General features: G+C 50.9%; 1 protein-coding gene and 1 long non-coding RNA gene across 4 annotated transcripts; both read right to left on the reverse strand.

Moving 5' to 3' along the window:
* Positions 1-2667: 2667 nt before the first annotated feature.
* On the reverse strand, positions 2668-6449 carry HAND1 (heart and neural crest derivatives expressed 1). Of its 3 annotated transcripts, none has more exons than XM_024106814.3 (2): positions 5616-6449; positions 2668-3637 (listed from the first exon to the last, which is right to left on the reverse strand). In XM_024106814.3, the coding sequence occupies exons 1-2, from the start codon at positions 6116-6118 to the stop codon at positions 3613-3615; spliced, it is 528 nt and encodes a 175-aa protein (XP_023962582.1). In that variant the 5' UTR covers positions 6119-6449; the 3' UTR covers positions 2668-3612. The 3 variants fall into 3 exon arrangements, with proteins under 3 accessions (XP_023962582.1, XP_005300082.1, XP_005300081.1); XM_005300025.5 differs by having other exon boundaries at positions 5627-6445; XM_005300024.5 differs by having other exon boundaries at positions 2668-3640; positions 5627-6444.
* Positions 6450-10392: 3943 nt separating this feature from the next.
* LOC122173786 (uncharacterized) lies at positions 10393-13913 on the reverse strand. Its single transcript, XR_006174618.2, has 3 exons — positions 12775-13913; positions 11132-11966; positions 10393-10526 (listed from the first exon to the last, which is right to left on the reverse strand). It is a non-coding gene; the product is annotated as an uncharacterized LOC122173786 (long non-coding RNA).
* Between the last annotated feature and the right edge of the window lie 11692 nt (positions 13914-25605).

Genomic DNA, 25605 nt, shown 5'->3' on the forward strand with positions numbered 1-25605 from the left:
AACGGGACATCTGCAGAGCCAAAAAAACCCTGCGGCAGCGAGTCTCCGAGTGACTTGGGCTCGCGCCACTGGGCTAAAAATAGCCACGCAGACGTTCAGGCTGGGGCTGGAGCCTGGGCTCTGAGACCCAGTGAGGCGAACGGCGACATGGCTCTTTCTAGCCCTGTAGCGGGAGCCTGAGCCAGTTGACCTGGGCTCTGAGAGTTGCTGTCATGGGGTTTTCTTTGCTGTGTTGTCGTCCCCCATAAGACTTCTCACCTGAGCAAGGGAGGCAGGACACTCGGGGTTAACACCCCAGTTTGACCGTCCTCCCTGGTTCAGCACAGCACTTAAGCATGGGCCTGACTTTAAGCACACACCTCAGTCCCCTTAAAGTCTATCAGTGGGACTTAAGCATGTGCCTAAGTGCTGTGCTGGTTGGGGATGGGGCCTAAAAGCACACGTAGCTGAATCGGGACCCAAGCATGCCCAGGAAACCCCATCACTGTAGGGTCTAATCCTTCAGTCCTTCCCCAGGTCAGACTCCCCTGGGCTTCCCCAGGAGTTTTGCCTGGGTGAGTGTGGCAGGAAGGGACAGGTTGCACATATTCTGTGGAGAAGTGGCCCTCAGGTCCCTCATGCACAAGGAGGTGAAATCAGGGCAGCCCTCACCCTGGCTCCCATGGGTTTCTCCCCACCCCCGGCACGGCTTGAAGGAGCCGGGTGTGAGGCATCCTTTCTCCGGTAGGGATGCAGGATCTCCAGAGAGATGAACAAAGGCACCCAGGCAGCTCTTTCCTTCCAAGGAGCATCTTTCTCTGTAATGTTCCCCATTCCCCATGTGCACTATTGGGGGGGGGGAGGGGCCTGGCTAGCTCCCACAAAGGGCAGAGGCCCTTGGGTTGGCAGCCCACTAAATAAGCAAATACATAACGGGTAAAACGCCCAGGCAAACTGCTTGATGCTTCGATCGTCTCAAACTAGGTGCGGGGCCTGATCCATCTCTTACTGACGGTGGTGTAAATCAGGAATAACTGCATGGGAACCAATGAGGTTACGTAGGGTCAAGCTGGTGTCATGAGAGAGGGATACGGCCTCTAATTACACAATATTCTGGGGGTTGTGTGGTGACTGCACAGGGCCCTGATTCAAGGGGAAAGGCCAGTTGCCTGGGGGAAGGGACATGTAGGATTGCATCCCCATGCTGCCGGGTCTAGGCGGCGGAGTGGGCGCCAGGAGCCGTCTGATCGTGGTGTTTCTCAGTGCTTGTCGTTAGCAGAGGCTTTGTGGAGAGTCCCAGCAGCCTTTGCAGACGGCCGCCCGGCCCTTCGGGTCACACACTGCCGGCGCTCTGTGGTCCCAGCGCAGTCGTTATTACAGAGGTGTTTTTCCTCATTAAAATGTGCCCGGCTTTTTGATCTCGCTTCTCTTGGCTTTGCTGAAAGAAGGTTATTTATCCCCCTGCACAAGTCGGAGGGGCCAGTGATTTGGTTTTGTCCATGTTTCGTTTGAAATCCGCAAAAAGGTTTCCTTTGACTTGCCACATTAACACTAATGGAGTTTCCACCCCTATAAAACACAGGGGATTAACCCTTCAGACTCTGAAAAGTCCCTTGTTCCCCGCCAGTAATGATCTGTGTGTGCAGATGACTATACATACACCGAGAGATGCTACACATCCCCACACATCTGTACGCTGCACAATGTGTGTGCTGGCTATATGAGTGTATGTGTATATTCAAATCAATATAATATGTGACCATACAATAAATATTACTTCTAGATATAGATCTAGATAGATTGGTAATATAATGTCTGTATTTTGTATGAATATTTAGATGCCTATATAATAAAAATACACACATAAATTTAATAAAAATACACATATATCTTTGGGTGCAATGCTTAGGCCTCTGTTATGCAGGAGGCCGGACTAGATGCCCATAATGGACACTTCTGGCCTTAAATCTATTAATCTGCTGTCAATATATATAGTAACTATATATTTCTAAAGGAATATATACTGTAGGTGAGTGGGAGGGACATCTATATCTAATACACTGTATCTCACTTGATACAGCTCTCCTCTTTGTTGATATCTATTTGGATACAGGAAAGATATCAGTACAGGGCCAAAGCCACAAACTAAGTGATGCTTCCAGGTATCCCTGCAATATAAAGAGAATAGTAGGCAAAGATGCTGGAACCAGGGGTGCTGGGGGTGTAGCAGCACCCTTTAGCTTGAAGTGGTTTCCATCATATCCAGGGTTTAGAGTTTGGTTCAATGGCTCTCAGCACCTCCACTCTATAAATTGTTCCAGCCCCCTGCTAGTAACATCCTTGTATAGATTTTATACTATATATGCACATAATAATCTAGATATGTAGATTTAATTATCTCTAGAGCCCACAGTATTCTACATAGCTCTAATATTATCAGATGTAGCTTTCTCTACATCTCTACCGAACCCAGATCTGCTCTGTTTTATATACACACACCTCGTGCACTATTAAATCTATATTACAATCCGAAAGGGGTCAGTTGATCAATGCTAATTTTAGTATTTTATATAAATCCGTTTTTAAAAGACACACCCTGTTTTAGCCGTTCAGAGAACGCCTCTGTCCTTGTCCATTTCAAAGCATCTGACTGCGGGCTGATGGGCCAGCCCTGGAGGCACGGCGCTCTGGCCGAAAAGGGGAAAGTCCGTTTTAATAAAACTTTTATTTATTTTTTTTTAATCCACATAAATAGTTGGCTTGGCGAACCTGTTTTCTCGGCAAGTGGTCATACAAATTTGAGGTAGAAAACCCGGCACAGGAAACTTCCCAAATGCGTTAGGTAGTTTAAATACATCAACACATTTCCACAACGTGGGGGTTGTATTTACAAAAAGAAGAACAAGGTGTTTCCCTCAGACTGTTGGGCGGAAGGGCAGGAGCCAACCAAACACTGGTTACAAAATAAATGAACTGAAAGGTTACAAAAAAAAATTAGTTGAGGGCTCATTCGATCCAAGCAGCTCTCCCTGCATTAGGTCCCGATCCTGCATTCACTCACCTCACAGGGCTACCTCCCGATATTACTGCCTCTGCATGTCCACCATGATCAGAATCCGCCCCATACTGCCCAGGCAGGAAAGGGTCCTGCCTACCGCTCTTATTTGTGTTTCTGCTGAGAATCCATATTGCATCCGTTTCATTTTTATGGAGAAAGGAGACCGAGACCCGGGGATGCCTTCAGCAAGGAGAAAATTAAGGCCACTGGAAAAATAAGGTAGGGAAGCGATTCCAATTCCGGAGCATTTAGAACAAGCAGAGCGTGTTTCGTTTACACTAGAGTCACCCTGTTTCTCACGAGTTCTTTTCCTCCTGCCCAGTTCTTCATATCCCCCCCCTCCTGGATTTCTCCCCATCTCCAACCCTTTTTCCTTCTTAAACATTGCACATGATAAGAGCGATTGGTTACACTCCCAGCCTGACGAGCGCTCAGGGGGCAAAAAAAATCTTCCGAATCGGTTTTAAAAATGAGTTCAGTCTTTGATTTGTGTCTCTCTTCTCACTGATTTAACTCCAGAGCCCAGACCTGCTGAGGCCAACCAGTCCTTCCTTTGAGCTTTTTCTCTCCATGGCCTAGGGAATGCGAGTAGACTTCAGGCTGCTGCAGAAAAACACAAAGCCAAAGGGGGGGAAAAACACAAAAGGAAACACGGGTAAGTGCTTAACAAAAATAAATATAAATTTAAAAGATGAAGGGGGCGGGGGGAGAGACCAAATATTTACGAGCAAGGATTTTAATAAGAAAAACAAATCAAACCGGCTGCGTTCTACTGTATACCACTGTTTGTATATTTCAGGCGAGTGCTGTAAATACAAGGGTATATTGTGTTACTGTTTATAAATGTTAGAGATCGGGGCAGAGCCATAAATTTGCCTTTATTCGCCGTGCTTTTCTAAATAGGGAACGCGGCGTTATTGTAAATCCACGCTCCTGTTGGTAAATACGACGGGGCTCTAGTAAATTACACACTATTCGCTTTAAGCGCCAAGGCGGTTCTGTTCCTTTCAATGAGAGGAAAACAAGGAGTTGCGCTTGAAAAATACCAAGCTCCCGCAAACGGGAGGGTGCTCCGGGTTTTGTTGGGTGAGGAAATGATTTCCTCGGCCACGGTAAAAGACAGGGTCCTTTTTAAAAGCGAGGCTATTTGGGGTCTTTTCCTCCAAAATGCGGCCCTTTCCCACCAGCGAGGCACGTTGGGGATAATCATGCCAACGAGGCGGGGAATCAAGGTGTATTTGTGTGTTAATCGATCCGCGAATTGTCTTTGGATTCGATTATTGACACACCCCGAGCCCGGAGACGTTCTCGGGGTTTGGATGAGCGGCGGGTCAGCACCGGGGTCGCCTGGGCTGCCGCTTTCGTTTCAAAATCAGGACTAGAGCGCAGCGCGCCGGTTGAGAAATGTAAGCAAACAAGCCCTTGATTTGGGGGTTAAAGAAAAGGTGGCAGGAGGTGGCGGCGGTTCCCCCAAATCGGGTTTGTAACGGGAGTACCAGCGCCAAGGCTGGGATTCGCTGTGTGGACGCGTTTATCGGCCTGTGTTTAGAACATGACCGGGGTTACAGTGTCACGGCCCCGCTCAGTGGGGCTGTAACGGAGGCTGACTGTATCCCGCGCTCCCTCTCCCTCGCTAGGTAGGAAATGGTCTGGGGCGAAGCTCGGGTGTCCCAGTGGGGTTCGGATTCCCACCACCGGCGAAGTTTTTGTTTACAGCGTCCAGGAAAAAAAAAAGACTCGTAAAAACACTGCCGCGAAGGAAGGGCCCGAGTCTGACTGTTCCTGGAAGGCCGGCAGGGAAGTTGGGGCCGCCCATCGCATCCAGGCGCTCCCCCACTTTTCCAACTAGCCCGAACTGGTGCAAGGCCTGGCGGCTGGGGAGGGAGGGGAGGTGGGGATTTCCCATTTGCAATGTTTAAAAGCTTCCCGCCTCCCCCTTAAGAAAGGTGCGAACTGTTGAAGCAGCCCGACTCGATGGGGGATTAAACAGGGACCGTTTAGACCGCAGGGGGAAATCGCAATACGGAGCCCCCTGCCCTGGGCTCTGGCGAAGATAAACCCAGGCTCCAGTCCGCAGAATAAAACCCCAGCGCAGCGTGTCGGTCGCGCCTAGCCGCATCCGCGCTGCAATCTAATATCCCGTGCAACAGAGCAATCTTCTCGCAACCTGCGCGGCGGCGTTGCGCGCATCACCAGCGGTAAGGTTGCGGGAGCATTTATCTGCTGCCCTCGGTGTGGCCGGGCGTAGAGCCGCGGGAAATCCCGCTACATACCACCCCCCTGGACCTTCGCCTGAACTGCCTCTGCCGGGCGAGCTCGCAAAGCGCGGGGCTCGCCCGGCCAGCAGAAAGCTCGCTGCCCTCTAACCAACGGGACGGGCACAGGGGTGGAACCAGCCCCCCGTGCAGGGTAGCTGAGGTCCCATGCGGGAGAGCTGCCGAGGCGGTACACGCCTCCCATGCACCGGGGCGTCCCACTGACCTGGGCACCTTTCTGGGCAGGGCCCTAGGGAGCCCAGAGCAACGGCTTCTCCTCTGCTCCCCTTAGCCCGCGCTGCCCCTCGTCCACCGGCTCCCACCTCGGCCTTACCGGCTCCCTTTTCCGCTTGCTCTCCCGGCTGTCCGTTTTCTTGAGCTCGGCCTTGAAGCCCTCGGTCTCCCCGGCCTGGCTGTCCTTGGCCAGCACCTCCATCAGGTAGGCGATGTAGCTGGTGGCCAGGCGCAGGGTCTTGATCTTGGAGAGCTTGGTGTCGGCCGGCACGTTGGGGATGCACTCCCGCAGCTCGGCGAATGCGCTGTTGATGCTCTCGGTCCTCCGGCGCTCCTTCTTGGGGCCCACGCCTTTCCGCCGGCCCAGCCGGCTGCTCAGCGCCTCCAGCCGGCTGGGCCCGTGGCCGGGCCCCGGCGCCCCGAACTCGGCGCTGGGGTAGGGGGAGGGCTGCCCGGAGAGGTCGGGGGACACCTCGGCCGGGTTGAGCACCCAGCTCTGGAAGTAGGAGCGCTCCGGGTGGCACCTGGAGGCCGGGCTGAAGAGGAAGGGCTCGTGGAGCAGATGGTGCTGGTAACTCCCCACCAGGTTCATGGTCTGCCCGAGGCGCGCAGCGGTCCCGGAGAAAGAGCCCGGCTGGAGAGATCTACCCTGCCCTGGGCTCGTCTAGGCAGCCTGGGCCATCGCTTGCTCCAACACCCCCTGGGCCGGACGGGGCAGCTTCCCGCCTGCTCTCCCTCGAGCCTGGGCGACTCTCCGCAGCTCAGATGCGCCTCCAGGCCGGGGAAGCCAGGCCCTGGGACGGCTTCTTAGCAAATTCTCTGCTGGGACGTTTGTCCTCGGCACCCAGCTCCGCTGGCGGGGAAAAGGGGTGTGTGTGTGGGAGGGGGGGTGGTTTTTTAACCCTTCTGCAGCCTCCCAGCTCTGCCTTTATATAGGGAAGGGGGCTTTGATGTCAAACTTTCCCCAGAGCCAATGGAAAGGGGAGGGCCCGTTGCAGAAGGGGGGAGGAGGGAGAAGTGCCCCAGAGCTGTTTGCTTTGCCAGGCTGAGTTTATTTGCGCAGTACTTTTATCACACCTTTCTGTTTGCTCCCGCCAGTAAACCGGGGTCTGTGTCAAACACTGACTCGGAGCAATAAAAGGCCATCCTGGAAATCAGACAGAGCGACTGCGCTCCCCCGGCAGCCCCGCCGAGAAACCCGCTTCCCGGGGGTTGTTTTCTGGCGAGGAAAGAATTGCTGAACTAGAGGAGAAAAGGCAACCCGGGAGCGATGTCTCTGAAAGGTTTCATAATTCTAGTCACAATGGGCCGGGTGGTAAGAAAGTCGTAGCGACGCCGCCCGGGATGAGCGTACACTTGTACCCAGCCCTATCAGTCCTGGCACAAACGGGGCTGGGGACACGCAGATCTGCCCCTGGAGTTTGTATTTGAAGGACACACATTGTCCAGGGTTTGCGTTGCTTAAGAAAAGCGAGGGGACTGGCTTAGAACGCCCCGCGATCCCCAGGGTAAAGCGGCGTCGAACTCGTGTGTGTAGGTTCAAGTGTAAACGCAAAAGCTCTGAGTGACCAGAGAAATGCAGCCCGCGGGGAAAGCCAGGCGTTTCCTCCTTGGAGCTTCTGATGCGTTGAACCATCAGACTTATCGAGCTGGCAGTCAGATCTCCTGCTTGTCAAATAGTTCCCCCTGTCTGAGCAGGTCACCGAACGGCTTGGATTTGTAATTAGGAGCGCGGCGAAGTGGAGTCTGAGCCGCCTTGGCCTTTGCTAGGTCCCCGTTTGATTCTTTTCCTTTTGTTCCCTCTCTTCATGGGCCCGGGGATCAATTGTGCCAGTCTCGGTTGGGCGAGTGACCGCAGCTTCTCCCCCCACCAGGTCAGACAAATCCCGTCCCCCGGTACCCCAGCTTTGCAGCTGATCCTGCGCCCCCTGGAAATTGCCGAATATGCAAAAAAAAAATACACAAAGGTGCGGGGCAAGTGGCCTTGAATCGAGGCTCGGAACGGGGAGGGGGCGCTAAATGGGCTTAAAAGGTGTGTGTGGTTCTAACCCCCGTCCCCACAGGAGGGTCCGCGTTCCCACGCCCGGTTATGCTTCCCGGAGGGGGCTCGATCCGAAGGAAATCTACCCCCGCGCGTACACACGGGTCATGCAGCCCGGATCTCCCGCAGCGGGTCGGGGAGGGCTGGGAACGGACTGAATCGGGCTGCAGAGCTCGGCAGGGAAACGTTTGAAAGCCAGTCGCTGAAAGCACCAAGGGGCAAGGGCGGGTTTCCTCCCCCCGTCTCTGGCCCAGCCTGGGGGGACCCCGGGGGTCGGAGACGGTGGAACGATGTGGGGTGAAGCCAGGCGGCGGGGCCCGGCAGGTTGGCGTGACCGTGTTTCCCGGCAGCAGAGCTGGACAAGGGAGAGGTCCCCCCGAGATGTGTGTCCGGGTCCCGCTCCTGGAGGAGCGCTTCGCCGCTGGCAGTAATGGGACGTGCTGGACTCGGTAGGTTCCCTAAAGCCCAGGCCCCTGAACGCGCAGGGTGGGACAGTGGGCATCGAACCGGGCCCCACACAGCCCCTCTCTTAGGGCAGGACACAACTTCTGGGCTCTCTTAGGCTCGGTCCGCCCCTGGTTTGGGGGCCGAGCCTTGGTAGGATGGTAGAGAGGCTGAAATCGGGGAGGCCAGGAGCCTCCCGAGACCCAGCTCCCTGTGGGCCCAGGCCTGCGGGGCTTAGTCCGCCTGGGCTCGCACCGAGTGGGTGCGATTGGTGGGAACGCTGCCCGAGCAAGGACCTACATGGATCTAGCACCTGGCCCTAAAGCCGGGCATTTCCAAACGAGCTCCCCCCCCCCACCCCCCTACACACTTCCTGCCCCTGGGGGCTCGCTTTGGGCAGGCGAACCCCCTACTCCGAATGGCCCCAAGGCCCTGCCCGCAGATCCCCGGGGCGCAGCCAGCACCCTGCGCTGGGTTAAGGGGCTGAGCAGGGCCCCTCCTGCGGGGCAGCGCGCGGGGTAATGGTGTGATGATGCCGAACATCTGGGCACTGTTACCGTCACGGCTTAAGAATGTGTGACTCACGGGCGGGACTGTGCGCACGGGTGTGAATGCACGAGGGGGGATGTCCCCAGATCCCTCGCGGGACAGGGACACGCGTGAATGACGGGGGTCAATGAACTGGAGTCCACAAGCAGTTAAAGTGGGCAGATCCTGCCCTGTAATTACCCTGGGGGGTAGATCTGCCCTCACACTCTGTGTGTGTGTGTGTGTGTGTGTGTGTGTGTGTGTGTGTGTGTGTGTGTGTGTGTGAGCGCGCATTATGCAACGTCGCCGATGGTATGGTGACCATAAATCGGATTGCATTTTGTATTACTGCTCGTTCGGATTGGGTGCATTTCTGTCCGCTTGGATTCTCCTGGCCAGCAGCTCTAAATCCGGATTCTGGGCGGCTAATGGCCTCGTTCGGTGGCTGCTGGCCTGCTGTCCAGTGTTTTGGAGACTCTCAGCTAGAGGCGAGCTGCCGCAGCCCGAGGGTCGCTGGTGCAGGGCTCCGCAGAGGCTGGGAAAAGCCCGGCCGCCTGTTTGAAGAGGGGTGAGGGCCCAAATCCTGCAGCTCGATGGGATTGGGGTTCTTGGGTCAGAGCACAGGATCGGGCCCTGAAATATTCCCCCTCAAGCCCCACAATCCCCCTTGCGCTGCACTTTTCCGAGATGGGCTGGGAAAGCCAAGGCCCTGCCCAGGTTTCACATCCTCAGGTGCGGGCTATCCCTGTGCCCCAGCCTAGCACACCCGGGTCCCTGGGCGCTGTGAATCCGCCCTGCCCTGGGACTAGTCAGCCCTAAACAGCCCCCGACATGCCGGGGCTCTGTGGAGCTCCTTGGAACAAGGCACGATTGGCATCAATTGGCAACCCCGTGAAACTTTGCCTGGGTTGGAACTGGTCGGTCGGGTGCAGTGGCTAAGGAGTTGCCCCCATGGGCACCCTGGGTTCATGGTCTGAAAATATTGTTGTAAGGGGACGGCCCTGGGTACTGTCCCGCGGTAACCAGGGACCTGGGGATCCACAGAGAGCAAAGGGAATGGACAGCAAGACATGCCTATTCCGAGATCCCGATTGCATCTACACCCCCGTGTAAATCCGGAGTAACCCAACTGGAGGCAAGGGGCTTGCTCCGGATTTACACCGTTCTAAATGAGACCAAAACAACGAAATCCTTTGCGGCTTCCAGAAACGGCTGTGAAATCAAAGGGCAAAATAAAACCGTAATTGGTAATTAATTGGCTTCTGCTGTATATTGCGCTCTGCTCCTTCCAAACCTCGTAGAAAGTTTAACGAACGAATACGCAGCAAAGAGATGTGCTATTCCATCTAATATCGGTCTCCTAACCAGAGCGGTGTTCTTCCATTCTCTGGCAACCTCCACAGTGTATAGTTCTGGGAGTGCGCACGTCAATGTACTGTGTCTAGCTGTGTGTCGACGTGTATCTAAACACACACATCTGGGCGCTGCATTTGTGTGTGTGTGTGTGTTTGCAATCAGACCTATGCGAGAGGAAAAACCGTTCGTTTGCCAAGCCAGCCAAGCCCGCTGCTTTGTTGCAGCGTTTGGGCAGAGAGGTATGTTAACGATTAAATACCTTTTCCAATGATTAATCTTCTCGCTGAGGGTGGAAATGTTTTAGGGTTGTTTTCAGGCGCTTATATTAATCATCCGACCTAACAGACCATTAATGTCTTTTTACATTTTAAAGATGACAAATTTTATTTGACTTATTTCAATCGCAGCTCCCGGGTCGTCTCCAGCGAATTCGGGAGCCATTTAAACGCCTGCTATTTTCTAGAGCGATTTGTTACAATCCGAGTTTAAAAGCCAGCAAGTCTCGGGGCTAAATCTTCCTCTACGTCGGATCTGGGCCACTCTGATTTTCCATATCGCAAATGCCATTAGAGGGGTTAAAAATACAGCTCCTGGCGATGGCTTGCCAGCCCTGAATCCTTGCCTTTGATATCTGGGGCATAAGAAACAGGTTAGCCTTATACTTCTGGATCCCCTCCTCCCCTCTTTTTGTGTGTGGCTTTGTTCTTATATGGTGCAAACTTTCCCCCTTTTACAACCCCCTTCAATGAGTGCGCTGGAAACATTTGTTATTGATTATTTGGTCATCTAAATTAGGCGGCATTAGACCCCTGCGTTCAGTGGAAAATACTGAGTATCCTAGTCCCCCCACCCCCACTTCCCGTTTCCCACTAGAAGGGGAAATCTTTCTCATGAGAAGACTTTTCCTAACAAATACTTGTCAGCCTCCCCTCCCCCCAGGTGAAGCCGGTGGTTTCAATCCAACGATTTTCTAATCGGAGCTATGGCTTCAGGTCCAAGGCCATTTCTGGGCTGATGGCCCCAGGGTCCCGTCTCCGACCTGCCTCTCAAAGCGGGTAGGCACAGCCGCCCCTTCCCCGCAGCCTGGCTTCGCTCCTGGACTCTCCCCCAACGCGCCTCGCCAAAAGCCAGCCTGCCAAGCAGCGCGCCTGGGCTACGAATATTTGATACCCACGCCCAAGGTAACCAGGGCCTGGCTTTGCCTTTGACACCCGCGGGCTGGTCTGTCGCCCTCACCCCTTTGCAAAGCTCTGTCAACTCAGCTGGGCTCGCTCCGGACCTCGCTCCGTACAGTAGCAAAGGCTTTAATGCCCCGCGTTGTATCTGGCCACGGAGGAGAGAGGTCCCAGAAGCGCTTTTCTTTGCTCGCTACCCGCGTTGTGTATATACCAGGGTCACACACAGCGCGGGTGTGCGGCTGTTTCTCTGTACCTGCGGCTGCTGCCCTGTGAGAGAGGGATTTAATCGCGAGTGGGATTTAAGCAGATCCTCTGAATAACGATCTGCGCCCTATATCAATTCCCAGCCACCCATGGGACCCCTCTCTGCTTTTTTGGGGGAGGGGGGCGAGTCAGTCTCCTTGCACTTCCGAAGACGCGCTCTTTATCCTGAGTCTGGTCATATTTTTCCTCGCCCAAAGTATGGAGAGTGAACCCTCCTGTTTTGGGCATCATTTAGCTCCCATCCGCGCTGCCCTTCCCCTGAATCAGAAGAGAAATATCAGGTTCATTTATCTAATCAGAGGTTGGACCCACCCAGACCTAACAGCGAGGCTGTGCCGAAGGAATCTCATTGATAAGGGAGTAGGCGAGTTGGGCGAAAGGGTTTATGAAACCTGGGGGTTGAAGGGAAGCGTGTACAGGGGCATTTCATTAACCCCCGCCGTGCCACAGGCCCTGGCTCGATTCGGAGCAGTCCCCATTGGTCTCAGCTCGGATGCTTGAGACATTCCACCTCGACTGTCAGTTGGTTGCCAGGCATCCGTGGTAGTTTGAAGAGCTCTGGAATGCCCCGAACTTCACAGCTGGTGTGGGGGGGGAGACGGGGAGCCACATTTCATCCTGGCCTTTTCCTGCATCAGATACAAATATACGATTGCAACCTCCGCATTTGATTCTGTTATCCCTTTAATAGGCTGGACTGGGTTGGCTGCTAAACCTTTTCCTTACCCTGGAAAGCTCTGATTTATACGAGCCACGGTGCCAGGACTTGGGCCGTCCAAAAGGCATTAACAAATCCCCAACCCTAGAAAATATTCCATAAAAAAACCACGTTCATCTTTTTAGCCCTCGGCTGCACCCCGGATTGGTCGCCACTTCCCGGCTCTGGGCTGCTGCGGGGAGCCGAGGGCGGTGGGTGTGCTTTGGAGGCGAGGCTGTATCTTCATAGAAAATACAGCTAAACCAGTCAGCCCCAGAGCGGAGTAATTTTCCACCAAAGATCACGCGTTAGCCCAGAGTTTTCTGGCTTTATTTTTAACCAACGATTTAAAAAAAAAAGAAGGAAGGAAGGAAAAGAAAAGAAAGAAAGAAACTTATTGTAACTTGTGAATTTGGAGGCGATCAGCTGAATAAATATCGAGACCCGCGGGTTGATTTTCCTTTGGAAAATCCTTCTAACCCTCCTTGTTCTAATCAAGTGAAAAGGGGGGGTCTTGCCACTCCAACACCGTTTACATTCAACCAGATTGCGTTTGTGACCAGTCTAAATTTAGCACTTTTCAAACTTTCCCCGAGTTTCTTTAATGTCACTTCTACTCACAGGGTTGTGAAAACACCCCAGGTTTCGGACTAGGGGGATTATGGGTCCGATCTCCGGGAGGAACCACGCGTCTACACCTGCTTTCTGCAAACCCAGTCCGCTTAGCGCCCGCTCCTCACCTGTGAGCAGGTCAGTGTGGTGTGTCTGTGTAAACTTAAGGGGCGAGGGCTGCGCGCGAGTCCCCTGCGCCCCTCGGGTGCCAGCTCGCCGCGTGGGTAGCCCGAACGCCACTGCCGCGGAGTGGGCTTGTTGTTGCGTTGTGGTGGTTGCCACAATTGCGGGAGGGAGTCTCCACTCCCAGGTTTATTTATCCGGAAAGAACTTGGCTCATCGGATCAAAGCCAGCCTGCCACGGTGCCCGCTTTGTGGCACGGGTGTGTTTGTGGATCTATAGGGACACACACAACAGGGAAAACAAATACACGCACACAACAAGCGCACGCAGACAGCTAACCACACACACCGAGAGTAAACCTAGGCACACAGGCAACATACACAGGGCCACAGGCAACACACATGCACCAACCCATCTCCCTGCTGCCTTCACTGGTGTTGGGGGGTACGGATCCGAGCCCATTGTTCTGGGGGGGTCTGGGTAGGCTCACGCTCCCCCCAGCTTGCCAGCTGCCTGGGTGGGCATTCTCTGAGGGGAAATGGAGACCCCTTCCCATCCCCCCCAGAAGGAGTGTCTTGCCAGCTGCCCCCAAGGCTGGGCTCCCATCACCTGTGCAGCCCCCGGCTCCTCGGCCCTGCCCACCCCAGTGCACCCGGGCTGCTGCCCGAGGGGCTGGGCTCGCTGGGGCTCGCTGGGAGCCGAGGCGGCTGGTGCTTCCCCCGGGCCGAGGCTGCATTCTTGGGCGGTGTAGACAGGATCGCCTTATCTGCGGCCCAGCGAAACATTATCCTGGTGCGTCCTGTGACCTTGACGCCATTCGCTAGCCCGGCCCCGGGCTCCCTTATCTAAATAGGGCTGTAAATCAGGCCCTTGTCAGATTCCATGTCAGTACAGGGACTCCATAAAAAGGGGCTCTGCTCCAGCGCTGTTTACATTGGAGCCCCGTAAAATATTCCCCCTGTCTTGTGTATGACTGTCTCCCTGTAACATCCCATAAATCAGGCCCCTCCAGCATGAGGAATGGGCGAAGCCCTTGAATATTTTCCTAGGTATAAATAATGTCTATCCGAAGCAAGGGGAGGGCAAAAGGGGGGCGTGCGCAAGATCAGGCCGGGACACTGAGCTCTGTCCGGGCACAGATGCTGCTCCCACCCGTTCCTTACTGGCTCCGCGGACCTTGCATGCTGCCAGCCCCTGCCCCCAGCCCCTTGGCACGGCTTGTCCCCGAGGGCTGCTGGTCTCCTGGCTTTCCACTCTAGGAATCCTGCATCCCCCCTCTGTACAATTGTCTCCCATACAGCTATGCTGTGCTAAGGGGGTCCCTAGGTATTTATAGCCCACAGAGCAAATAAGGGAACAATACTAATAATCACCGAGGCCCTCCCAAACACTATGCCCCCGGGAAGGTTGGTTTATTGCCCTAGTTTACTGATGGGGAAACTGAGGCACAGAGGGAGTCAATGCCAAAGGCAGGAGAAGAAGGGAAGCGGTTTGGACTCAGACCTCCCTCACCCTCCCATTGGTGGATATCAGGTGTGGCTGGAGCTGGGTGAAACATTTCAACTGAACCTTGCATCAGAAGAAGTGAGGTTCTTACCCACGAAAGCTTATGCTCCCAGTACTTCTGTTAGTCTCAAAGGTGCCACAGGACCCTCTGTTGCTTCTCAACTGAACCTTGTTTTTCAGCCAAAACAAATGCAGCTGTGGTGACTGGGAATCTTTTCTCTCATTGGTACAGATTTGGCCGAATTGTTGATGGGGAGGGGGGTGGGGGGAAGGATTTAAAACATCTGAAAAAAAGTGAAATCTATTCTGATTCGTTTGGTCCAAAATGACTTTTCATTTTGAAATTGCCTTTGATTTTATTTTGTTTTACTGGCAAACATTTTAAAACGCTCAAAACCCCAATGAAATATTTTGGTGAACCTGAAATATTTTTCTTGAATTTTTCAAAATGGCCAGTGAAGGGAGGAACCATCACCCACCCACCTCTAGGAGGGGCTCGATCGAAGAAATGGGATCAACCCTCCTCACCGTTACACGCCTAACCCGGTGTAAATCAGGAGTGACTCCACTGAAGTCAAGGGAAAGACACCAACCTACAAAGGGTGCAAATCAATGCTGACCCGAGCTCCCCACCCCACTTGTAGTCCTTTGTTCAGGCCTGTAGTCTCTGCCTCCCATTAGCCTGCAAGGCTATAACAGATACACTAGAGTATAATTGCTATTTGGATTGTCAGCTCTTTGTGGCCAGGAAGAAACCATCCCTCTGTTTGGTAAAGGACTGTGGCATTATATAAGAGAGAGAGAGTGTGTATACACACACGGTGGCCATGGAAAACTGGCATAGACCTTTGCCAGCCTATCCACAAAACCTGATCGCTCACTGTCCGCCTGATAAAAAAAAGTACTTTATTTATAATTAGCAAAATAAATGACAATTGCCAAAATACACTTTCCCTAGGGAGAAGAATTTTCCACAGCTGCCTTGTATGAGCATAATTGTGTTACTCTTCGCACTTTTAACATCATGTAGCTGCGCTTCACCCTCTGGATATGCAGTCCTTCAGCACCGGCTTACTCCCCCTCCCTCCCCAAATAAAACTAAAAACAAACAAAAAACTATCCCAAAGCTAGAGAGTCCCACAACCACAGACACCGAAGAACCTCATTCTGCTGCTCTAATGCTGACTGGCATCTTCCTCATCAAGTTAGCCCCACTGAAATCAAGATGAGTCGGCTTATCTGATGTATGTGCCCAAGAGTGAAACCAGTGAGACTCCCTGTGGAGTGAGGTACTACCTGAATGCAAGTGCTGGTGGGAGAAAGAGGCTCTGATCCATTCACATCAATGGGCTTTGAGAGTTTTCCCATTGGTGTCATGAGCTTTGGGTCAGATCTTGAGTGATCAGAGCTGCACCAAAGGACAGGAGAGAAATTCTGGAGTAAATTCCAGTGCAGGTGAGAAGGGTCCTTTGAAAGCAGGTGGCAGATGATTTGGCCAGCTCTGATTTGTTGGCAATTCTCTTGGTGGTCGGAGGATGCTAAGCCCTGACCCTTTGCTGTTTTGTCAGACAGATCTATGGCGTCTCCTCTGTATACACTTCTCAAAAAGCTGCATAAACGCTGAGGGCAACATTGGTCTGTAAAGAACTACAATCTATTTATGGGAAACCAACCACTGCCCTCTCTGAACGGCCTGGATAAATCAAAACGCAAACAAAGCTTTATGGAAAAAGAATATTAAATTTTCCATGGGCTCCAGGAGGGACAGGCCTGGCGGCTCACGGTTATTTCCCTCCCCCTTTTACTAATACTGTAAATGACAATGTGTTTACAGAAGTTTTTATGTCATCAGAGCAATGTCACAGCTCCGCTTCCTCTGGTGTGTATTTTATGTAGATGGATGTGGCTGCGGGGAACATTCAAACTAAACAGAGTGCTGGTTTATAGGAAAAGGTATTTATTTGAAAAATCATAACTCACAATTTTGGTGAAACCAGTCTCCGCAGTTATTGCCGCTAATGCGGCCTGGCTGCTGTAAATTAACTCAGAAAATTGCTACAGCCACGTCAACGGTGGGTCGTTGGGCTGATGGAGCAGAGCAGGTGTTCCCCAAAGAGGCTTAAGGTTCATTTCAAATTACATTGGACGGGCAAGCAGTAGGGAAAGGGAATTTGACAGCACTCTCACTGCCCTGTATAAGAAACAATCCCAAGCCCATTTTTCTAAACTGGCTTGGGTGCTCTACATCTTATTTCAAACAGCATCGCTCATGTGGGGCTTGGTCTGATGCCCATTGAAGTCAATGGAAGGACTCACTTACTGGTACAGAGGGAATTTGTTTTGTTTTGTTTCTATGCAAGTACCTTACCGGTCCTGGGCACGCTCTTGATGCTGACGACAAAACTCTCCTTGACTTCAGTGAGAAATTAATAGCATCCTCGGTAATCTCAGCCTTCAAGCCACTGGGCAACATTTGGATTCTGATCACACAAGGGGTTGACTTTGTTCCCAATGTACGCAGGTGTAACGGAGACCAGCCTGGCTCTTTGTGCAGGGTTTGGATGATAATATGAAACGGATTCTGCCCCATTCCATCAAGCCGTCGGGGAAACGCTACCCTGCAGTGCATGGTGGTGACAATAATCAGTGACCATAACCAAAGGTGACTTCCTCGCTTTAAGCAAATATATAAGGGGCATAAGCCAACTGCCAGTGGATGGGGAAGAAACTTACTACAGGAGAACGCTATTGCATAATTGTCTGTAGGGCAGTTTCTTGCACCTTTCTTTGAAGCATCTGGTTCTGGCCATGGTTGGAGACAAAATACTACCCTAGATGGACCGTTGCTCTGATGCGCTATGTCCTTTCCTTGTCTATGGGCAAGTTGGGTATGGATATTTACGCCACGACCGCTAGGATTGATGTTCAGGTTTATCAGGCAGACTGCATCTTTATCCCTCCTCTTTGTCCTCAACGTCCACCTTGTGCCCAGGCTCCACCCTGGGCTGGCACCTCCTGCTTACCACAAGGCGGCTCACTAAGGAGCTCTCCGTTTGGATGCTGAGTTTTTTGTTGGCTTTGTGTCACATCCTCAGTGTTCGCTGGTCCTTTGGTTGATGAGTTATGTGCATGCAGGTGGATTTCACTCATGCGAGGTGTAGTTTGTCCCACTTTTCTTCAAAAGAAAATCTTCTTTTGTCCAGTGCTTTATGTGCGGAGTGTATTTGACACAAATCGCCAGTTGGGCTGCCAATCCCCCCTTTTGGATATATTGTGGTCTCCACTTTTTAATTACCAATGAAATTTAGGCTTAGCTGGGCGGGTTTCTTCTGAGAGAGAAGGAAAGGGAGTGGGACACAGTTGGCCCGGAGGTCATTATAATGTGTTATGGGTGTTCACGGGAGTTCTGCTGTCAGGAATGCAGGGCTGGGCAAGATATTTGCATGTAGCAGCTTTTTGAAACATAGATTTGGCAACCTGATCAGCCGTAAGGTCCATCCCAGGGAATTTCTTTTCTAGCATATAAAAACTCAGGGCCATGTGCTCCTCTCTGCAGGCACTGGGGAGCTCCTGGAGTGGGCTAAGAGCATTGTTCCTCCCCCCTGGAGCTTGCCGCCCCCCACACGCAGGGAGATCTTTCTTTGTGGTGCCCAAGTGCCTCTGTAAAGGGGACTGGCCCCTTGTCCCTCTCGGCCTCACTCAGTGGTTTTTTGGCAGCAGAGCTCAGCTGGAGTGACTCCTCTGCCCCCGGAGCATCCCCATAGGAGGTGGTGTGGAGTACACAGAGGGAACCCACACAAGTTAACAGACTTGATTAGCTGTAATTTGCACCAGTTTGATGAGATGTTGCTGCAAATAGCAGCTCTTCCACCCATCTCCCCTCTTGGGTGATCTAGTGGTTAAGCCATTAGCCTGGGACTCTGGAGAACTGGCTTCAATTCCTTTCTCTGCTACATATCCATTACGTGACCTTGGCCAAGTCACTTAATTGCTTTGTGCTTCAGTTTCCCCATCTATACAATGGGGATAATAGCACTGCTATACCTCCTGTGTGTGTGCAAAGGTAAATACATTACAGATTGTGCTACAGTGATGGGGCCGGATGAGCACCGTAGCTAGATCTAGCAATCCAACTGCTTGGTCTCTAAATATCTTGCTATATTAATGAATGAACCTGACATGAAATATTGCTGTGTGTATCTTCCACAATGTCCCATCCTTTCGTGCTTAGTTTTTACCTAGTGTACCAGGGCCAAATTCTGATGTGCACCCCTCTGCCTCCAATGGCAGTGCCATGGGATATGTCAGGCCAAAACCAGGCCTCGTTTGCACCAGAAGGGACCAATTTCTTGCTTCGGGAGCCCTGGCAATGTTACAGTTCAGCAGGGGCTCTCGTAATTTGTGCGGCTCCCTAGATTTGGTAGAAAACTGGGGAGTGAGGGGGAGAAACCGGCTGTTTTAACATTCTCCAGGGTAGAGAAAAGGCAGATGCCACAAAACAAATTAAAATGGGGAAGAGGCTCAAATACTAGAGGCATGAAAAGAAACTGATCAAAGCCAAAGAATTGAGGGAAACTGCTGGTGGGGGCCGGGGGTAAGAAGTGGGTAGGACAGTGGACTCTAGTAGCAGTAGAAGCAGCTATTTGGGACTAAGATCAACAAAGAATTAGACACATGCTTAATGATAGAACATTACAGGGTATAAGTGCCAGGCATGAGTTGGAGTCCTTCCCCCTCCTCCCTGTTCTCTTCCTTTTTCCTCCTTCTCTACCCCCTGCTACCCCCGGCCCTGAGTTTGCACCCGAAAAAGGAGAGAAGTGGGGGAAAACCCAAAACTGAAATAATTCATTTTTAGTTTCAAAAATTGAAAAAAAAAAAAAAAAAAAGAACCGGTATTTTCCCCCTCAAAAACTGGACGTTTTTGCAGGTGGGTTTGAGTTTGGTTTTATTTTTTGGTGGTGGGGGATAAAAAGGCCACTTTTGCATCAAAAAAATTTTCAAATAAAAAAAACGTGACCATCTTTACTCCATAGCAATACCTCTGTGTCCTCACACCTGGGTTTCTAAATCAGGCCCATATAAAACTCTGTTAAAACGAGTAAGAAGCCAGCAGCTGGTGGAAGACTGGAATTGCTGAGCCAGTCACTTAAAAACAATGCTCTCTGTTGCCTGTACAGAGCTATTGTTCCAAGGCCGGCATGTCAAACATTACTCTGGAATGCGTTTTTGAAATACACAATCTGAAAAGCATTACAGACATGACAATACAGTACGAATGGACATCGCCAGAAGGTGGCTTACACGACGCTGTTATCTGTGTCACCCTTCTCTGTTTCATTTTGTCTGTCAGCGCCAGCAGCAAAGTGCCCCAAACTTAGTTGGTTTGGTTAAAAAAAAAAAAGTCATCTTGACTGAATCTTAAAAGCCAGAATGTTCCCTTTTAAGGAGACCTGCAAAGGGAACAAAGACAAGGAAATGTGTGTCCATTCTTCCACGAGCCAGGCTACGAAGGTCGTTCATCACAGACATATTAGATTAATCTAGTAAATTAATCCCTAGAGTCCCTGCAAATTCCACTAGTCAGTTCCAGGTTTGTTGCTGATGCTCCATAATGCATCATTGTAGAGCATCACAACTTTTAGACAACAATCACTTGAAGGGGATAGCTCAGTGGTTTGAGCATTGGCCTGCTAAACCCAGGGTTGTGAGTTCAATCCTTGAGGGTTCCATTTAGGGAACTGGGGTAAAAATCTGTCTGGGGATTAGTCCTGCTTTGAGCAGGGGATTGGACTAGATGAGGTCTTTTCTAACCTTGATATTCTATTCTATGAGGAACAAGCCAGCCCGTAAAGCCCCAGGTAAGTAATAGGGTTTTCTGCAGACAGCCTAGTTTCTTCAGCAATGATTGTGGTAGAGCAAATAATCCTGCTAGTCATTTGGTGAAGTCAATCATAATTCCTTTTGGGTGTGGAATTGTCACTAGGTCTTCCACAATGCTGGAAAATGAGCAAAAAGCTGCCTGGTGGAAAGGGGAAGGTTGTCAAACCTCTGTTTGCAAGATTTCAGGAGAGGACTGAGGTTGTATGTTTCTTTCTCTATCCAGGGCTGTCATGTGGATATTTGTGGCCAAACAGCCTGTCGTTTCAGGTGTGGAACAGCATGTGTGTGGAAAGCCCCCAAGTTGTGTGAGCAAACAGCCATTGTGCAGGCAGATCAGTTTGCATGTGCAAGAGCAGATTTTTTTTCCCTGCGTGAGAAACACTGGGTCCAAATTTGTGGACACAAATCCTTTACAGACCTGGCCCTTTCTGTTAAACAGAGACAAGATAGTGATCACTGGCATTTGTCCTGACTGTAATTCTGTCGGGAAGCCCTTGGCTGACGTTATTTTCGTTCGCTTCATTCAATGGATTCTTTTTCAGTTTTGTTTTTCGCACAGTGAGGGTCGGGATCCTCTACAGGTATTGAGTCTGAGTCTCCCAATTCTAATCCCAGCTCTCCTGAGAATGCATTTCCCCACCATCTTCCTGTCCTCTGAGAGCCTGGGCCAGACGTCACTTCAGAGTTGGTCATTTCCACTCTTGATTCATCAGAGTGATCAATGCTGAGCCATGAGACCCCCCCACCCCGTTTTTATGTGGACACATGATGAGGATGCTCAAAGTATGTGAGAGTAGATCCCAGTCTTCAGAGGAGAAAGACTTTACTTTTTTAGTATGTTAATTTTTGAGCTATGAGTTCATCAGAGCTCATCAAACAGTAGAATTAGTTGAAATTTTTTGTTTAAAATTAGAGCCAAATGGATAAAAGAGTTCCTGTGGAAATTTTTAATTTTTCATCATCGAGAAAGAAAGAAAGAAAGAAACCCCAAAATGTTTTGTTTTGAACTGAAAAAAATAAAAATTGGTTTTTCTGAGAAAATATCAAATATTTCCACGAGCCCTACTCAAAATGCCTTTTCTTTTTTTGGTTGAAATTTTTTTTCATCAAAGGAGGCATTTCTGTGGGGGAATTTGACTAGAATATTTATTTGATTTAGTTGGTGTTAGTCCTGCTTTGAGCAGGGGGTTGGACTAGATACCTCCTGAGTTCTCTTCCAACCCTGCTATTCTATGATTCTATGATTTAGGGTTTTGTATTTTTTCAACAAAAACCTGAAAACTTCTGAAAAAAACAATTGATGAAAATTAAAACTTTTTCATTTTCATCAAACTTTTTCACAGGAACAAAATTCCTCCAAATTTCCCGGGTAACAAGATTAACCAGGGTTGAAACTGGTCACTCCTTGGCAGAAGGATCTCCAAGAAAATGCTGGTTGTGAAGGGAATGGGTACTGGAGATTTTACTAGGTGATGCTTTTCCTTCTGAGTCAATATTGAGACAATGCCCCAGGAAGGTGTCAGAGGACACTCACACCACTGGAGGAGGTGCTGTCTTTTGAATGAGCCTTTAGAATGATGGTCATGACCAGTTGTGTCCCTTAATAATCCCTCTGCACTAATTTAAAAGAGTTGGAGTCTTCTGGTATCCTGGCCAAATTCCAGGTGTGGTAATTATGTTCTAATTCCCATCTGTAGTTTCAGTTTGCTACGGAGTTCTTAATTCCTGGCCTGGCCTGTTGCTGTGTGCTGTTAAAAGAGAGGCCACATTTTTCTCCAGAGGTGGCTGCATTTCAGTGCTGAGTGAAAAGAGCCAGATATGTATGTGCATAGAGTCTCCCATTTAACCACTGATCAGTGCATGTTCACACATGTATTGGCATCATGTCACTCATCACTGAAATGTAGCCACCTCTGGGGTGAAATATGGCATCTCTTTAACAGTACACAGCTATGGATTCAGGAGATCTCAGTTCAGTCCCTGCCTCTGCCACAGACTTCCTGTGCAACCTTGGATGAGTCACGTAATCCATGTGGGTCTCAGATTCTCATCTGTAAAAAGAGAATAAAGATACTTCCTTCCCCCCTATCCCCCACTTTGTCTGTCTTGTGTACTTAGGCCCCGGTCCCCCAAAGACCTACGCATGTGCTTAACTTTATGCTCTGTGAGTAGCCCCAGGGAAGTCACGTTTGCAGTATCAGGGCTTTAGATTGTAAACTGTGGAGGGAGGAATTGTCTCATACTACGTGTCTGAATGCCCAATGCCCAGATGCTTGCCAGCACCTAGCACAATGGGGCCCTGATCTTAGCTTGGGCCTCTAGGCTCTACTGAAATATGTATAAATAACAGGGGTGGACGAGTCAGTAAATTATTTTGTGAAGTGCTCTGGGATCCTTCTGGGATGGAAACGTTACTCACTAGGATTATTCTGGAGGGGAAATTGCTGAAGGAGGCTGTCTCGACTTCATCCGCTACATGTAGGAAAGACAATCCCATTGAGAAAGGGCCGCTTTTTACCGCGGGGTTCAGTCGCTCACTGCTGGGTCTGGTCATGGTCTCCCAGGGTGTCATCTTCAGAGGGAATGGTGGAGTCCATTGTGACCCCATCACGATGGTTCTTTCGTGGGAAGGAGGGAGGTCGGTTCCTGTGGAATCTCATTTTTGGAAGGTTGTTGTTGTTTTCTTAAGCCCAAGCTGAAAGAAAAATCATTTCTAAAGATGACAGGCTTAATTTACAGTGTCATTAACCAGATCCGAAACCCTAGACAGGCCACGTCTCCTGTGTAAAGCACATTCTCCTCACGCTTTGCAGCTGATGTTTCTCTGATTATGCCAGTTCCCTCATTTTCCTTCATATGGATGCTATTATTGCGTGCAGGGGGGCTTGGGGAAACCAGTTCTCTCTCTTACACACACACACAGGCTCGCGACAGATTAATAATCAATCTGATATTGGCAAAGCACCCGCCCTCCAGCCCACTGGAAGTTCCATGCGGTAGTTGTAGCCAATTTAAAATATATTCAACTTTAAAAAGAGGACATTCCCAAAGGACTTGATCCAACCCCTCTTCATCTCACAGCAAAGACTCATTTTCTTCACGGGGCGTTGGCCTGCACCCTGAAATCTCAACAAATAAAAGTCCAGGAGGGTTTCTGAAACAAAGGGCAAGGAAAGGATAGACTGGGGTAACAGGGAGGTAATAAATACGACACTAGAGTTCTGCCTTTCGGCCCCGTATGGTGGGGTCCTGCCCCTGGACTGAGCCTTCTGTGCGCTACCACAATGCAAATAATAAATCACAGTAGTTCAGCTACAAATGCCTTTGCAAGAACAGCGGGTTTAGGATGCTACGTAAAAGTGGGGCGAGAGGCTGTGAGGGGGAGATTACACACTACTACCACAGAAGAGGTCCCATGGGCCTGGTCCAGTTCCAGCTGATGTCAATGAAAAGGCTCCTATTGACTTCAATGGCCACTGGATCATACCACCTTGAAATGATAGTGTCTGGGGGAGATGAGGCTCAAGGAGGAGACCTGGAATGCAGGGCGGTCCTGCGCAGGTAGGAGCCTTTCTTGACCCCTACCAGAAATGTTAATGGTGCCCCCCTCTGGCCTTTCTTCTAACATGTCAGTGCTCACCGCTGTGTTCCCCCCAGCAAAGTCAGGCAACGCATCCCACCCTGGTGACATTCCAGTGGGGAAATCCCCAGAGAATGCTTTAATCTTGCAAGGCTTCCATGGCTGCTGACACAGGCAACTTCCTGAGCTCTCCCAGATGGCAGGAGAAGCTTTTCGTTTCTGCTTGTTACTGTAATAAAGCAATTGACCTGGATTCTGTTTCGGAGCCTCCTTGAACTGTGGCTCTTCCATAGACAAAGGCATCTCGGTTGAGTAATGTCGTCTCTCCAAAGACAGTAAGAGAGGCTGCTCCACCCCATGGCTCACCCTACTATGTACAACCCACAGGAATGTGTTAGAACACAGGGTGTTTATTCCAGAGAAAAGCTCATGGGAAAATTAGTAGTTTGGGCCACATCAATATCAATGTGAGCGTGTGTTTGTGTCAGATACATATTCCTAGGAGCTGTTTCTACACCTTTGTTAACCTGAAGCTCGGGGTATGGTTTGCTGCTCAGTGGTAACTCTCCCATAGTCTCGGATGACATCACCACCTGGCTTTTCCGAGAGAAGAAATGTTGTCCAGGACTTCCAGACTAGCCCGGCTCCTTTAGAGAAGTGTCATCGATGCCTTAGCTTATACCTGAATAGACGCTTCGAGAAATACAAGCGGAGAGCTTTGAATCCAGCGTTAGTGCTGCAGCTGTCTTGTACTGCATTCCAGTTATGAGCCGAAATCCTGCCGGGAAGCGTGACGTGTGATAGTTCAGTACTAAGGCATCATGTTCATGCGCTTAGAATATGCAATGTTTCTTTGCAGACCGGGGTGCATGGACCACGGAGACTGTGCCCATGAAGACAGGCCGCCCAGAGGGGGGGGCAAGTGGGGCAATTTTCCCCAGGCCCTGGGCCACACAGGGGCCCCGGGAGCCCTGGTCCAGCTACGGTCCGAGTCTCGGCGGCAATTCCGCGGCGGGGGGCCCTTCAGTCACTCCGCATCTTCAGCAGCACTGAAAGACCTGCCGCCGAAATGCCACCAAAGACCCGGAGTGACTGAAGGGCCCCCCGCCGCCGAAATGCCGTCAAAGACCCGGACCGCCACCGGGCCGGGGCTCGCGGGGCCCGAGGCAAATTGCCCCACTTGCCCCCCCCCTCTGGGCGGTCCTGTCTTCATGGGCACAGTCTCCGTGGTCCATGCACTCCGGTCTGCAACGAAATATTGCGTATTCTAAACACATGAACATGATGAATCTGCATAGAGAAGAACGGGGGACGTCGTGTCAGTGAGTGGATTGTATAACTCTCTGCTATCGCACTTGCTGGAGCATGGATGGATACAGGCAGAATACTGATTGGTTATTTACGTACATCTAGAGGCTCCAGGTGAGATCAGGGCCCTGTTGTGCTGGGCACTCTACGTACACCTAGCAGGACCCTGTCCCTGCCCTGAGGAGCTAACAAACTAACCAGATAAAGGGTTGGAGGGGAAGGAGAAGCACAGAGGGGTGAAGTCACGTGTCCAGGGTCACAGAGCAGGTTAGTGTGTCCTGTTTACTGGACCCTGCTGAATAACTAATGGAAGAAAATAGTCTGGAAAAAAATGACAGTAGCAAAAGAATCTCGCATTTGCCCCAAAGCACCAGATCTTCCAGTGCTGATAACTTAGGCCCTTAAATAGCTCTGCAACAACACGACCTTCCATTTTTTGCCAATACCTTTGCTTTTCCTCCCGAATGACCCCAATCACCAGCACTGCCACAGAGTGGTTAGACTCTATGCTATTTTTCTCACGTTCTGGTAAATAGGAATTAACCCCAACCCCTACCGCCC

This window comes from Chrysemys picta, chromosome 8 (assembly GCF_011386835.1).
Source record: "Chrysemys picta bellii isolate R12L10 chromosome 8, ASM1138683v2, whole genome shotgun sequence".
In the NCBI taxonomy this organism is placed as follows: Eukaryota; Metazoa; Chordata; order Testudines; family Emydidae; genus Chrysemys; species Chrysemys picta.

Bases quoted from the DNA above. Each gene is read 5' to 3' on its own strand.
- HAND1 (XM_005300024.5), bottom strand. From the start codon at position 6,118: ATGAACCTGGTGGGGAGTTACCAGCACCATCTGCTCCACGAGCCCTTC. The intron at 3,641-5,626 runs GTAAGGCCGAGG...GTTTTTCTGCAG, and splicing joins GCAAGCGGAAAAGGGAGCCG to CAGCCTGAAGTCTACTCGCA.